At 43.0% G+C, this 15,654-nt stretch overlaps 1 protein-coding gene across 2 annotated transcripts; it reads right to left on the bottom strand.

Moving 5' to 3' along the window:
• Positions 1–504: 504 nt before the first annotated feature.
• Positions 505–14,361, bottom strand: LOC124024812. Of its 2 annotated transcripts, none has more exons than XM_046338575.1 (7): positions 13,977–14,361; positions 13,633–13,754; positions 12,384–12,480; positions 5,599–5,750; positions 4,622–4,839; positions 1,867–2,004; positions 505–1,641 (listed from the first exon to the last, which is right to left on the bottom strand). In XM_046338575.1, exons 1-7 carry the CDS (start codon positions 13,986–13,988, stop codon positions 1,463–1,465), a joined length of 918 nt encoding a protein of 305 aa, XP_046194531.1. In that variant the 5' UTR covers positions 13,989–14,361; the 3' UTR covers positions 505–1,462. The 2 variants fall into 2 exon arrangements, with proteins under 2 accessions (XP_046194531.1, XP_046194532.1); XM_046338576.1 differs by having other exon boundaries at positions 1,437–1,641; positions 1,967–2,004.
• Positions 14,362–15,654: the final 1,293 nt, after the last annotated feature.

Raw genomic sequence — 15,654 nt, 5'->3', positions numbered from 1 at the left:
CTTGAACCACCTGACCATAATGTCTATTAGAGGGCCTTGAACCACCTGACCATAATGTCTATTAGAGGGCCTTGAACCACCTGACCCCAATGTCTATTAGAGGGCCTTGAACCACCTGACCCCAATGTCTATTAGAGGGCCTTGAACCACCTAACCCCAATGTCTATTAGAGGGCCTTGAACCACCTGACCCCAATGTCTATTAGAGGGCCTTGAACCACCTGAACCCAATGTCTATTAGAGGGCCTTGAACCACCTGACCCCAATGTCTATTAGAGGGCCTTGAACCACCTGACCATAATGTCTATTAGAGGGCCTTGAACCACCTGACCCCAATGTCTATTAGAGGGCCTTGAACCACCTGACCCCAATGTCTGTTAGAGGGCCTTGAACCACCTGACCCCAATGTCTATTAGAGGGCCTTGAAACCACAATGTCAGGGCCTTGAACCATAATGTCTATTAGAGGTCCTTGAACCACCTGACCCCAATGTCTATTAGAGGGCCTTGAACCACCTGACCCCAATGTCTATTAGAGGGCCTTGAACCACCTGACCCCAATGTCTATTAGAGGGCCTTGAACCACCTGACCCCAATGTCTATTAGAGGGCCTTGAAACTCCTGACCCCAATGTCTATTAGAGGGCCTTGAAGCACCTGACCCCAATGTCTATTAGAGGGCCTTGAAACTCCTGACCCCAATGTCTATTAGAGGGCCTTGAAACTCCTGACCCCAATGTCTATTAGAGGGCCTTGAACCACCTGACCCCAATGTCTATTAGAGGGCCTTGAAGCACCTGACCCCAATGTCTATTAGAGGGCCTTGAACCACCTGACCCCAATGTCTATTAGAGGGCCTTGAACCACCTGACCCCAATGTCTATTAGAGGGCCTTGAAACTCCTGACCCCAATGTCTATTAGAGGGCCTTGAACCACCTGACCCCAATGTCTATTAGAGGGCCTTGAACCACCTGACCCCAATGTCTATTAGAGGGCCTTGAAACTCCTGACCCCAATGTCTATTAGAGGGCCTTGAACCACCTGACCCCAATGTCTATTAGAGGGCCTTGAACCACCTGACCCCAATGTCTATTAGAGGGCCTTGAACCACCTGACCCTGCATTTGACACCTTGTTGAGTTCATGCCCCGACAAATTGAGGCTGTTTTGAGGGCAAAAGGGGGGACTGGGGGTGCAACTCAATATTAGAAAGGTGTTCCTATTGTTCGGTATAGTCAGGGTATAGTCAGGGTATAGTCAGGGTATAGTCAGGGTATGCTGTGACCTTGTGAGGAGTTATTTGTGTATCTGTAGAAATATCCTCTCTTTAGAGAAGTAGTATTGAGAGTCTGTTGTACTGTTTTGATGCACAAGCTCCCTCCTTGCTGCCCTGCAATAAATATAGTATGAGAACCCAACTTGATACTCTCCTTTTGTAGTTTTGTTTGTCAGGGCCTTGTTAACATTAGTCTGAGCAGCAGAAAGCTGAAGGGTATGTGCTCACCCCAACACAGAGAGAGACTCGCTCTCCGTCCTTAACACACTTGAGGAAACAGTTAGAGCTGGTGAAGTTGAGCACCACAGGGACCCCTCGAAACTCTCCGTCCACACAGTCAGACTTGTAGTGATAGATGGTGATCTTCTCTGGAATAAATCAATCAATAAACAAATCAGTTATTACCATAGTAACAAAAACATTGGGCTAAAGTTAACGTTCGCAGTCTGTAGTCCCGACTGTCCATCATCAAGTTAATATTTGTACACTAATTGCCGTGGCAACGTTTAATAAACAGTTGTATAATTGTTATTATGATAAAAGAATAAGAAAATCAACGACATAATACAAAAACACATTATTCTACAACAAACCTGGAGTTGCTGACAAACTAGGAAAACTCCACATCTTATGTGTGAGTCTACGCCGAAGGTACGTGCGACATAAATAGTTTTCAATAAAGAGGTTGTCCACCTGCTGTACTTTTTCCAAGTTGCCCATTCCTCGTGACACTGAACACAAAAGAGAGAAACAAGCAGACAAAACGGGCATCAGAAAATACAATGAAGAAGATGAGGAAGCACACCTCAACAAGCTCTTCGTTTGGATGATGTCATTGTTTGGGACCCATGGAAAAGCATTGGTGAAGCAGCACAGGTGAAATAATCCCATGGTGCTGAGAGTGGAGGAGATGTGGAAGGGATCCAGTCTAGTTTATAACTATGGAGGAGGAGATGTGGAAGGGATCCAGTCTAGTTTATAACTATGTGGAGGAGATGTGGAAGGGATCCAGTCTAGTTTATAACTATGGAGGAGGAGATGTGGAAGGGATCCAGTCTAGTTTATAACTATGTGGAGGAGATGTGGAAGGGATCCAGTCTAGTTCATAACTATGTGGAGGAGATGTGGACGGGATCCAGTCTAGTTTATAACTATGTGGAGGATATGTGGAAGAGATCCAGTCTAGTTTATAACTCTGTGGAGGTGATGTGGAAGGGATCCAGTCTAGTTTCTAACTATGTGGAAGGGATCCAGTCTAGTTTATAACTATGTGGAAGGGATCCAGTCTAGTTTATAACTATGTGGATGGGATCCAGTCTAGTTTATAACTATGTGGAGTAGATGTGGAAGGGATGCAGTCTAGTTTATAACTATGTGGATGGGATCCAGTCTAGTTTATAACTCTGTGGAGGAGATGTGGAAGGGATCCAGTCTAGTTTATAACTATGTGGAGGAGATGTGGAAGGGATCCAGTCTAGTTTATAACTATGTGGAAGGGATACAGTCTAGTTTATAACTCTGTGGAGGAGATGTGGAAGGGATCCAGTCTAGTTTATAAATATGTGGAGGAGATGTGCAAGGGATCCAGTCTAGTTTATAACTATGTGGAGGAGATGTGGAAGGGATCCAGTCTAGTTTATAACTATGTGGAGGAGATGTGGAAGGGATCCAGTCTAGTTTATAACTATGTGGAAGGGATCCAGTCTAGTTTATAACTATGTGGAAGGGATCCAGTCTGGTTTATAACTATGTGGAAGGGATCCAGTCTAGTTTATAACTATGTGGAGGACATGTGGAAGGGATCCAGTCTAGTTTATAACTATGTGGAAGGGATCCAGTCTAGTTTATAACTATGTGGAGGAGATGTGGAAGGGATCCAGTCTAGTTTATAACTATGTGGAAGGGATCCAGTCTAGTTTATAACTATGGAGGAGATGTGGAAGGGATCCAGTCTAGTTTATAACTATGTGGAAGAGATGTGGAAGGGATCCAGTCTAGTTTATAACTATGTGGAAGGGATCCAGTCTAGTTTATAACTATGTGGAAGGGATCCAGTCTAGTGTATAACTATGTGGAAGGGATCCAGTCTAGTTTATAACTATGTGGAAGGGATCCAGTCTAGTTTATAACTATGTGGAAGGGATCCAGTCTAGTTTATAACTATGTGGAGGAGATGTGGACGGGATCCAGTCTAGTTTATAACTATGTGGAGGAGATGTGGACAGGATCCAGTCTAGTTTATAACTATGTGGAGGAGATGTGGACGGGATCCAGTCTAGTTTATAACTATGTGGAGGAGATGTGGACGGGATCCAGTCTAGTTTATAACTATGTGGAGGAGATGTGGAAGGGATCCAGTCTAGTTTATAACTATGTGGAGGAGATGTGGACGTGATCCAGTCTAGTTTATAACTATGTGGAGGAGATGTGGACGGGATCCAGTCTAGTTTATAACTATGTGGAGGAGATGTGGACGGGATCCAGTCTAGTTTATAACTATGTGGAGGAGATGTGGACGGGATCCAGTCTAGTTTATAACTATGTGGAGGAGATGTGGACGGGATCCAGTCTAGTTTATAAATACGTGGTGATTGTGATATGGTATTCATGACCAGGGTTTCACTTCTCTGTCAGAAAGGTCATGAGAGCCAGTAATGAGGGAAGTGTATTTCACATTACACACAAATAACCTGTATTTACTCAGAAATTATGTGATTGAATGGTTCATTCACAGTAATAAATATGAAAATATAGCTTCTATAATCACCACTAGCCACGATTTGGAACCAGTTAGAGTTAAATAAATTGTAATTAGACTGTAATATAATATAAAAATGTAACTATGATTGTTTCTACAAGCACCGCTATTGCCCGCGATTTGGAACCAGGTAGAGTTGAGTAAGTAGTTCCAGAAAGTATCTGTTGTCACCATACAATGTCTTCTTAAAAGCCAGGCAAAAACCAGTTACAACAGTAGAATAAAATGCTCCAGAAGCACGGCTCGGTTGGCAGTACCGATACTGTTAATAAAAGGAACAGCCTACTTACCAACCAGACGCGTTGAATCTTTTGAAGTCAGCACCAGAACATACCCAGGGTACACCCTGGTTAGATGAAAGTGAAGGGTGGCCTGCTGTGGTCTAGCGTGTGGTTATATGCTGCCACACCCCAGTGCTCATGTATCGTGTCTGTCTGGGTACGAAACCATCCCACTATCTATTGAACACAATCTTCTCCTGTCTTTCCTGTCCCCTCTACTCACTGTCCTATCAATTAAAAGCAAGTCAAAAATACAAGTGTGCTGGGAACTGCCCCCACTGCTTACAAATACATATCATTAAAACTTACCCAGGGTGACTTTGCTGGACTCTGCGACCATGACAACCTCGTTGAAGTTACAATCCGACTTGCCACAGTTGTGACAAGAGCTCCCGTCACCGCAGCCACGCCCCCTCACCACAGAGATTCTGGTGTTCGTCATGGCAACCAGGAACAGATCGTCAACCTCCCCATCGGCTGTGTTGACATCCTCTTCTGTGAGGTCTTCCATGGGGCGATAGGAGTCACTTTGTTCAGGGACGATACATGACGTTATACAGTTATATGGAGATTCGTGTGAGGCCAGTGGTCCATTAAAACAGGGTTTCCCCAAACTAGGTCCCGGGGCCCCCTGGGTGAACGCTTTGGTTTTTACCCCAGCACTACGCAGCTGATTCAAATAATCAAAGCTTGACGATGAGTTGGGTATTTGAATCAGCTGTGTTATGCTACGGCAGAAACCTAAACGTGCTCGGGGTTTGGGAAACATCCAAATACAATCTACACTAAATATAATATGAGTGTCAACACTCGTTCCAGGAATATACAGTAAGCTCTAAACATATTGGCTTGTGACATATTTTTTTTTTGGGGGGTTTGAATTTGTACTCAAGCACTTTGGATTTGAAATGATACAATGACTGTGAGTTTAATTGCAGACTGTCAGCTTTAATACAGCTAATGTATTATTTACTATTAATTTCTATTGGGCACAAAATGATCTAAAAAAACTACCAAAACAAACAGCAAATGCATCCAACAAATTTGTAGAGTCACAAGTTTCATGTAAATCATTACGTGCGGAATATGGGACTAAATACTTAACTATGTATTAAAGTAGTAAAAAGTTAAGTACATTTGTCCCAATACTTTTGGTCCCCTAAAATGTAGGGACTATGTACGAAAACAGTTAATGGCTGATTGACTGACTGAGTGACTGACTGACTGACTGACTGATTGACTGACTGACTGAGTGATTGAGTGACTGGTTGATTGATTCAGCCCACCTCTCCAGGTCGTCCAGGTCATCCTCTCGTCTCATCTCCAGGCTGAAGCTGAGTATGGTGCTCTCCTTGGAGACCGGGTGGAGAGCCCTGGCCTCAGCCCCCTCCTCTGGGCATCTCCCTGGTGGAGGAGCCCTGCTGGCTTGGTGGACAGTCTAGAGAGATGGGAAGATAACAGACAAGACTATCTGAATAACAACACTGATGTCCTTCCTCTTCCTACCTGGAGAGGTGAAGAAACCTGTGTACCATAAACAACAGCATCACTGCTGTCAATGTAAGGGACTTCATTAACATGGGAAACATATGTTTACATTGCCAAAGCAAGTGAAAGATACAATTAAAATAAACCTTTTTTTTTACATCACACTCACAATAGTTCCAAAATGATAAAGACATTTCAAAAGTCATTATGTCTATATACAGTGTTGTAATGTTGTGCAAATAGTTCAAGTACAAAAGGGAAAATAAATAAACATAAATATGGGTTGTATATACTATGCTGTTTGTTCTTCAATGGTTGACCTTTTCTTGTGGCAACAGGTCACACATCTTGCTGCTGTAATGTCACAATGTGGTATTTCACCCAATAGACATCGGAGTTCATCAAAATTGGATTTGATTTAAAAATCTTTATGGTTCTGTACAATCTGAGGGAAATATGTGTCTCTAATATAGTCATACATTAGGCAGGAGGTTAGGAAGTGCAGCTCAGTTTTCACCTCATTTTGTGGGCAGTGAGCACATAGCCTGTCTTCTCGAGAGCCAGGTCTGCCTACGGCGGCCTTTCTCAATAGCAAGGCTATGTTAACAGAGTCTGTACAAAGATTTCCTTAAGTTTGGGTCAGTCAGTGGTCAGGTATTCTGCCACTGTGTACTCTCCGTTTTGGGCCAAATAGCATTCTAGTTTGCCCTGTTTTTTTGTTAATTCTTTCCAATGTGTCAAGTAATTATCTTTTTGTTTTCTGATGATTTGGTTGGGTGTAATTGTGTTGCTGTCCTGGGGCTCTGTGGGGTGTGTTTGTGAACAGAGCCTCTCTCTCTTTGTCATGGGGGCTCTGTGGTGTGTGTTTGTGAACAGATCCTCTCTCTCTTTGTCATGGGGGCTCTGTGGGGTGTGTTTGTGAACAGAGCCTCTCTCTCTTTGTCATGGGGGCTCTGTGGGGTGTGTTTGTGAACAGAGCCTCTCTCTCTTTGTCATGGGGGCTCTGTGGGGTGTGTTTGTGAACAGAGCCTCTCTCTTTGTCATGGGGGCTCTGTGGGGTGTGTTTGTGAACAGAGCCTCTCTCTCTTTGTCCTGGGGCTCTGTGGGGGGTGTGTTTGTGAACAGAGCCTCTCTCTCTTTGTCCTGGGGCTCTGTGGGGTGTGTTTGTGAACAGAGCCTCTCTCTTTGTCCTGGGGCTCTGTGGGGTGTGTTTGTGAACAGAGCCTCTCTCTCTTTGTCATGGGGGCTCTGTGGGGTGTGTTTGTGAACAGAGCCTCTCTCTCTTTGTCATGGGGGCTCTGTGGGGTGTGTTTGTGAACAGAGCCTCTCTCTCTTTGTCATGGGGGCTCTGTGGGGTGTGTTTGTGAACAGAGCCTCTCTCTCTTTGTCATGGGGGCTCTGTGGGGTGTGTTTGTGAACAGAGCCGCTCTCTCTTTGTCATGGGGGCTCTGTGGGGTGTGTTTGTGAACAGAGCCTCTCTCTCTTTGTCATGGGGGCTCTGTGGGGTGTGTTTGTGAACAGAGCCGCTCTCTCTTTGTCATGGGGGCTCTGTGGGGTGTGTTTGTGAACAGAGCCTCTCTCTCTTTGTCATGGGGGCTCTGTGGGGTGTGTTTGTGAACAGAGTCTCTCTCTCTTTGTCATGGGGGCTCTGTGGGGTGTGTTTGTGAACAGAGCCTCTCTCTCTTTGTCATGGGGGCTCTGTGGGGTGTGTTTGTGAACAGAGCCGCTCTCTCTTTGTCATGGGGGCTCTGTGGGGTGTGTTTGTGAACAGAGCCTCTCTCTTTGTCATGGGGGCTCTGTGGGGTGTGTTTGTGAACAGAGCCTCTCTCTCTTTGTCATGGGGGCTCTGTGGGGTGTGTTTGTGAACAGAGCCTCTCTCTCTTTGTCATGGGGGCTCTGTGGGGTGTGTTTGTGAACAGAGCCTCTCTCTCTTTGTCATGGGGGCTCTGTGGGGTGTGTTTGGAACAGAGCTCTCTTTGTCATGGGGGCTCTGTGGGGTGTGTTTGTGAACAGAGCCTCTCTCTCTTTGTCATGGGGGCTCTGTGGGGTGTGTTTGTGAACAGAGCCTCTCTCTCTTTGTCATGGGGGCTCTGTGGGGTGTGTTTGTGAACAGAGCCTCTCTCTTTGTCCTGGGGGCTCAGTGGGGTGTGTTTGTGAACAGAGCCTCTCTCTCTTTGTCATGGGGGCTCTGTGGGGTGTGTTTGTGAACAGAGCCTCTCTCTCTTTGTCATGGGGGCTCTGTGGGGTGTGTTTGTGAACAGAGCCTCTCTCTCTTTGTCCTGGGGGCTCAGTGGGGTGTGTTTGTGAACAGAGCCTCTCTCTCTTTGTCATGGGGGCTCTGTGGGGTGTGTTTGTGAACAGAGCCTCTCTCTCTTTGTCATGGGGGCTCTGTGGGGTGTGTTTGTGAACAGAGCCTCTCTCTCTTTGTCATGGGGGCTCTGTGGGGTGTGTTTGTGAACAGAGCCTCTCTCTCTTTGTCCTGGGGGCTCAGTGGGGTGTGTTTGTGAACAGAGCCTCTCTCTCTTTGTCATGGGGGCTCTGTGGGGTGTGTTTGTGAACAGAGCCTCTCTCTCTTTGTCCTGGGGGCTCAGTGGGGTGTGTTTGTGAACAGAGCCCCAGGACCAGCTTGTTTAGGAGACTCTTCTCTCTGTAGTGGTTTGCTTTGTATCCCTTTCATTGCTTTTTTCTGAATTTTGATCATTAGCGGGTATCAGTCTAATTCTACCTGCCCTCCAGGACACCTACACCACCCGTTGTTACAGGAAGGCCATAAAGATCATCAAGGACATCAACCACCCGAACCACTGCCTGTTCACCCCGCTATCATCCAGAAGGCGAGGTCAGTACAGGTGCATCAAAGCTGGGACAGAAAACAGCTTCTATCTCAAGGCCATCAGACTGTTAAATAGCCACCACTAACATTGAGTGGCTGCTGCCAACACACTGTCATTGGCTCCAGCCATTTTAATAATGGGAATTGATGGAAATGTGTTTCACTAGCCACTTTAAACAATGCTACCTTATATAATGTTACTTACCCTACATTATTCATCTCCATATGTATATACTGTACTCTACAACCACTGCATCCTTTGTAACACATGTATCACTAGCCACTTTAACTATGCCACTTTGTTTACTTTGTCTACACACTCATCTCATATGTACTGTACTCGATACCATCTACTGTATGCTGCTCTGTACCATCACTCATTCATATATCCTTTGTACATGTTCCTTATCCCCTTACACTGTGTATAAGACAGTAGTTTTTTTTGGAATTGTTAGTTAGATTACTTGTTGGTTATCACTGCATTGTCGGAACTAGAAGCACAAGCATTTCGCTACACTCGCATTAACATCTGCTAACCATGTGTATGTGACAAATAAAATTTGATTTGATTTGATTTGATTTTGATTTGATTTCTGCTCTGCATTATTTGGTGTTTTACGTTGTACACTGAGGATAGTTTTGCAGAATTAAGCATACAGAGTCTCAATTTGGTGCTTGTCCCATTTTGTGAATTCTTGGTTGGTGAGCGGAACCCAGACCTCCCAACCACAAAGGGCAATGGGTTCTATAACTGATTCAAGTATTTTTAGCCAGATCCTAATTGGTATGCCCAATTTTATGTTCTTTTTGATGGCACATGTTCCTCGCCTTGTCTCTCAGATCGTTCACAGCTTTGTGGAAGTGACCTGTGGTCCCGATGTTTAGGCCAGGGTATGTATAGTTTTTTGTGTGTTCTAGGGCAACGGTGTCTAGATGGAATTTGTATTTGTTGACCTGGCAACTGGAACTTTTTGGAACACCATTATTTTTTGTCTTTCTGAGATTTACTGTCAGGGCCCAGGTCTGACAAAATTCCCCCGTGTCTCTCTCTCTCTCCCTCTCTCGCTCTCTCTCTCTCTGACTAATATTCAGATTCATGGGTTCAAACAGTGACTCAAAACAGCAATCAATGTTAGTCACTTCTGGTAAATATCTTATTCATAGGTTGCACCCCAGTCATACCATTGTTATGAAAATGATCAAGCCGCCCTCGACCAGCAGCGTTTTCCTTCTAAATTGGGCTACAATGAAAATGATGTCATGGGTAAAATGTATTGGTTGCAGGTTTTTGGGCTACTTTTAAATGCCTATGTAGGCTACTGTAGCCTACCATTTTATACAATAAATACGTTGAAATGACAATATCACTGTAGTCATTGCAAATCATTTTTTTTTATTTTTACATTTATGGATTGCCAGGGGTTATCGCCAACATTCAGACATCATTTAGAAACAAAGCACGTGTGTTTAGTGAGTCTGCCAGATCAGAGGCATTAGGGATGACCAGGGATGTTCTCTTGATAAATGAGTGAATTAGACACTTTGTCCTTAAGCATTCAAAAATGTAAAGAGTACTTTTGTCAGGGATAATATATGGTGTAAAAGTACCAAATTTTCTTTTTTTTTAGGAATGTAGTAAAGTAAAAGTTGTCAAAAATATAAATAGTAAAGTACAGATACCCTAAAAAACGAAGTAATACTTAAGTCTTTTTACTTAAGTACTTTACACCACTGGATTTAATAAATAGGCTATATTATAACTTTTTATTTATTTATTTTATTATAACTTCAGTTTATTGTTGTAGCCTTATGTTATTATACAATTATGAATGGCCAAGTTTAGTTAATGAAGTTGGATGTTATCAATTGTGATCATGGTCACAGTGCTAACTCAATTGTGATCATGGTCACAGTGCTAACTCAATTGTGATCATGGTCACAGTGCTAACTCAATTGTGATCATGGTCACAGTGATAACTCAATTGCCAGTCAGCTGTTTGTTGGAATTGATTATATTGAAAGTAAGTCAGTCAGATTAGACTACAGGAAAATAAATTAAAACACTGGCTGTTGTTGACAAGCATAGGTCTATTGTTCACATTTGGTTCAGTGATTGAAATTACTACCCCATCCTCAGTAGCCTATTCGGCAACTGAAGCACTTATTACCTTGAAATCGCCTCGATATTCATGTTGAATGAATTAGTCTGTCAACTCCAACTAAGCAAGCTGCTAAATCGTTCATGTTACATCTTGCCTAGGCTACTGTAGGCTATCTGAAATAAGATGTAGGTCTATCAGGGGCTATAAGCTACCTGCCTCCAGCTAACCAAACCATGGCAAAGTTGAATTACAATCATAAACCTGGATTTGAGTCATTAGGCCTACGCTGATTGAAATGACAAGTCAATCTCAATAGGCCATTTATAATGGTTTGTAGTCTTAACATCTGGCACATTTTCCAGAAAATAGCCCAACAAATGATCTTTTCTCTCGCAAAATATAATATGGCACCGAAGAGGATGAACGTTTTACTCCTAACCAACTGAGCTCCTAACCAACTGAGCATTTCACGGTAAAGTCTACACTTGTTGTATTCGGCGCATGTGACAAATAAAATTAGATTTCATTTGATTTTGTAAACTGCTGCTACTCACTGTTTATTATCTATGCATAGTCACTTCAACCCTACCTACATGTACAGATTACCTCAACTAACCTGTACCCCACACACTGACTCGGTACCCCTGTATATAGCCTCCACACTGACTCGGTACCCCCTGTATATCGCCTCGTTATTGTTATTGTGTTACTTTTTATAATTTTTTCAAACTTTAGTTTATTTGGTAAATATTTTCTTAAATCTTATATAATAATAATAATAACTGCACTATTTGTTAAGGGCTTGTAAAGTAATCATTTCAGGGTAAGGTCTACAATTGTTGTACTCGGCGCATGTAACAAATAAAGTTTGATTTGATATTCAAATTCCTTAGCTAGTCATATTAGTTCACAATAATTAGTATTTTGATGGAAAACCGAATTTTGTTTCTTAAGTCTTTAGAAGTTAAGTCGAAATTCACTCGATAACGTTAATGAAAAAAATGGTTTATTGGCTAATTGTGCCAACTCCTTTCTTGCTGCGAAAAAACTAACAATTGTTAGTGTTTAGGCCTTGTGGGTGGGTTTTAAGTAATCAATTTCTGCCAGACCTGGCAACCCTGACGGGCGGCGTAATAGTGGTGCCTTAAAGTCGTGATAAGCCCAGTCATTCTGGACGGAGGGTACGCCTGTTTAGGCTAAATTACACTATAGTGCCTGGAAATAAGATTACATTGCTAAACGAGTCAAATATTTAGTTAGAAACAACTTTTCCAGCATTATCATGTCGTCACATTTACTTTAGACAGATGGCAATGTTGTCATTAGCTAGCAAAGTTCGTCAAAAATAGCTAGCAATGCTAACGGCAGCTACCTCAATTTTAGCTAACGTTATACTGCATCTAAAGTCAATCTGGCGACATCAAAACGAGGACAAAAGGTTTTGCTACTAATTATTTGCATCCTTTTGAATTGCATTGTATTTCTAAGCCATTGTAACGCACTTTTGATTAAATCTCAATCAGTGCTCATTGACAATACATTTTAGTAGAATGCTCAGTTGGGCATTAGTTCAAAACAATACTGTGATGAAACATGCCATGAAGAGAGTGGAGTGATTTAAGAACTCTCCTCCAGCTATATCACTCACCAACATGGGGTTTCCTTCCGTCAGAATCTTGGCGAAGGCCTCTGGGGATAGATCCTGTAGGTCCACTCCATTGATGGTCAGGAGCTTGTCTCCTTCACTGAGGAACAACAACACCACATACCTGTTTTATATATATTTGTATATATTGATTATGTTTTTTCATTGCAACTGCCAACCACAGGAGGACTCAATGAGTATAAACTGCCTGCTGCCGCTTGGGCAACTCTTAAAAAATATTCAGCTAATGTCTTCTGGCATGTAAATTATGTAGATTTGCATGATATGCATTTTAAAAAAGGGATCTCTATAAAAAAAATAAACAAAGCCCTGGGGCCTATGATTTCTTAATATGGCCCTGCACAGACCCCGTGGTTCAATCTACACAGACCCCGTGGTTTAATCTACACAGACCCCATGGTTTAATCTATACAGACCCCATGGTTTAATCTACACAGACCCCATGGTTCAATCTACACAGACCCCATGGTTCAATCTACACAGACCCCATGGTTTAATCTACACAGACCCCGTGGTTTAATCTACACAGACCCCATGGTTCAATCTACACAGACCCCGTGGTTTAATCTACACAGACCCCATGGTTCAATCTACACAGACCCCATGGTTCAATCTACACAGACCCCGTGGTTCAATCTACACAGACCCCGTGGTTCAATCTACACCGACCCCGTGGTTTAATCTGTACAGACCCCATGGTTCAATCTACACAGACCCCGTGGTTCAATCTACACAGACCCCGTGGTTCAATCTACACAGACCCCATGGTTTAATCTACACAGACCCCATGGTTTAATCTACACAGACCCCATGGTTCAATCTACACAGACCCCATGGTTCAATCTACACAGACCCCGTGGTTCAATCTACACAGACCCCATGGTTTAATCTACACAGACCCCATGGTTCAATCTACACAGACCCCATGGTTTAATCTACACAGACCCCATGATTCAATCTACACAGACCCCATGGTTAAATCTACACAGACCTGGAGAAAAACAATACAGCTTTTTATGACATTCAGGGGTGGAATTACCAAATTAAATAACTCTGTGACCTCACCCCTGACATTAGATCAAAAACTCTTTCCTTACATCATAAAGGAGTTTTACTATGGGAAGTTCCTCTTGTTTCCCTCTAAAATGTCTCAACTCCTCTATCCTTAAAAGGTTTCAACCTACAGTATATTCAAATTCTTCACAGATAAACAGAGGTTATCAGAGGTTACCTGGCAAAGGCTCCTCCTCCTTGTCCTCCTTTCTTGAACTTGAGGATATTCTCCACTTCATAGTGGTGTTTCCCATCCTCCTCTGTGTGAAGTATAGAGATACCTCCCTTCACAGGTGAATCCTATGGACCGGAATGGAAATCATAGCAACTCACATTACCATACATGGTTGAAAACAAAGCCTAAGCCTCCACGTGACGACTACTACTGTATACATTGTTGAAAAGACCAAAGAGCATATCCCTGATCCCTCACATTTCTACTACCCTACCCTTCATTGTTACAATTCAAATAGAAAACTACAACCTAAACTGGAAGGGAAGTGATGCAGTCAAATCACTTACTGTGATATCCATATCCTCCTCTAGGTCTGGTAGTATGTAGGCAGTCTTCCTACTGGTAGTGTGTAGGCAGTCTTCCTACTGGTAGTATGTACGCAGTCTCCCTACTGGTAGTGTGTAGGCAGTCTTCCTACTGGTAGTATGTACGCAGTCTCCCTACTGGTAGTATGTACGCAGTCTCCCTACTGGTAGTATGTAGGCAGTCTTCCTACTGGTAGTGTGTAGGCAGTCTTCCTACTGGTAGTATGTACGCAGTCTCCCTACTGGTAGTATGTACGCAGTCTCCCTACTGGTAGTATGTACGCAGTCTCCCTACTGGTAGTATGTACGCAGTCTCCCTACTGGTAGTGAGTGTTGACAGTCTCCTCACTGGTAGTGTGTGGGCAGTGCCACAAGTCCTGACTTAAATAGCTTTGTATAGGAGGGTTGACCAGGCACTTCTGCATCATGTGAACTGAGCAGCCAGAGAGGAAGTAGGTACACACAAACAAGAGGGACTATTATTTTGCCAAAAGAGGATCTTCTGCAGAACGAGGAACTGGTCATGAGTTGTAAAATGGAAAAACAATAGATTACAAGAACACAGCTGTTTGAGTGTTAAATGGACAATTCACAGTCTGCTTGTGCACTAGCTATCCACTCGTTAAACTCCTGCCTGTGTTGAAAATGTTGTCTTTCCAGGTATGACATGGCATCAACGTCATCACCACACACAGATCTGTGGCTTCGGTAGCTCCTTGTCAGCCTGGTCCCTGATCACAGTGTGCCGTCAGGCCCAACAGACCTGGAAGCAGGCTAGCTCTCTGTTGCAACAGGAAGAAATGACTCACTACATACAATTGAAGTCGGAAGTTTACATACACTTAAGTTGGAGTCAATAAAACTCGTTTTTCAACCACTCCACACATTTCTAGTTAATAAATTATAGTTTTGGCAAATCGGTTAGGACATCTACTTTGTGCATAACAAGTAATTTTTCCAACAATTGTTAACATACAGATTATTTCACTTATAATTCACTGTATCAAAATTCCAGTGGGTCAGAAGGTGTTCTAGTTTTTCCTATTTCTATGTTGGTGAGCTTGGTATGGTTCCCAAGTAGAGGCAGCTGATTATCGTTGTCTCTAATTGGCGATCATACTTAAGTTCTCCATTGTTCCCACCTGGGTAGTGGGATATTGTTTGTTTGTGTTTGGCCACTACGTCTGCACAGTCGTTGGAGTTTTGTTGTTTTTGTTTCTAGTTTCACTTTGTATTAAAAAGATGTGGAACTTAATCCACGCTGCGCCTTAGTCCGTTCATTTCAAAGAACGTTACTGTAGGTAAACTTCAGACTTCAACTGTACATCACAATAGAGATGGCTGTTGAAGTGAACCCATGAAAGACCACATGTTTTTGTTTGGCCGAGCTTCCTCAAAACATCTTTTAACACGATGCTCGATTAGAGTTGTTTATACATTGAAATGCATCCCTTTAGTAACTAGGCGTTGACTGTTTGAAAGTAGAGTGCAATTGTTGTTATTTCCAGAAGTGGGATTTTAAAAAAGCAGAAGCATTTGAAGTTCTAGATCATTGAAGGTACAGGTGGTGGCTGAATTTAAGTACAGAAGTGAAGATTAGGGATGTTGATTTCAACAATGAAAGGTTTATGTATACAGGTGAGTGAACACACACGCACGC

Source organism: Oncorhynchus gorbuscha, unplaced genomic scaffold (assembly GCF_021184085.1).
Source record: "Oncorhynchus gorbuscha isolate QuinsamMale2020 ecotype Even-year unplaced genomic scaffold, OgorEven_v1.0 Un_scaffold_2012, whole genome shotgun sequence".
In the NCBI taxonomy this organism is placed as follows: Eukaryota; Metazoa; Chordata; class Actinopteri; order Salmoniformes; family Salmonidae; genus Oncorhynchus; species Oncorhynchus gorbuscha.
The sequence above is the reverse complement of the archived record's forward strand: the minus strand, read 5'-3'. Positions and strand labels throughout refer to the sequence as shown.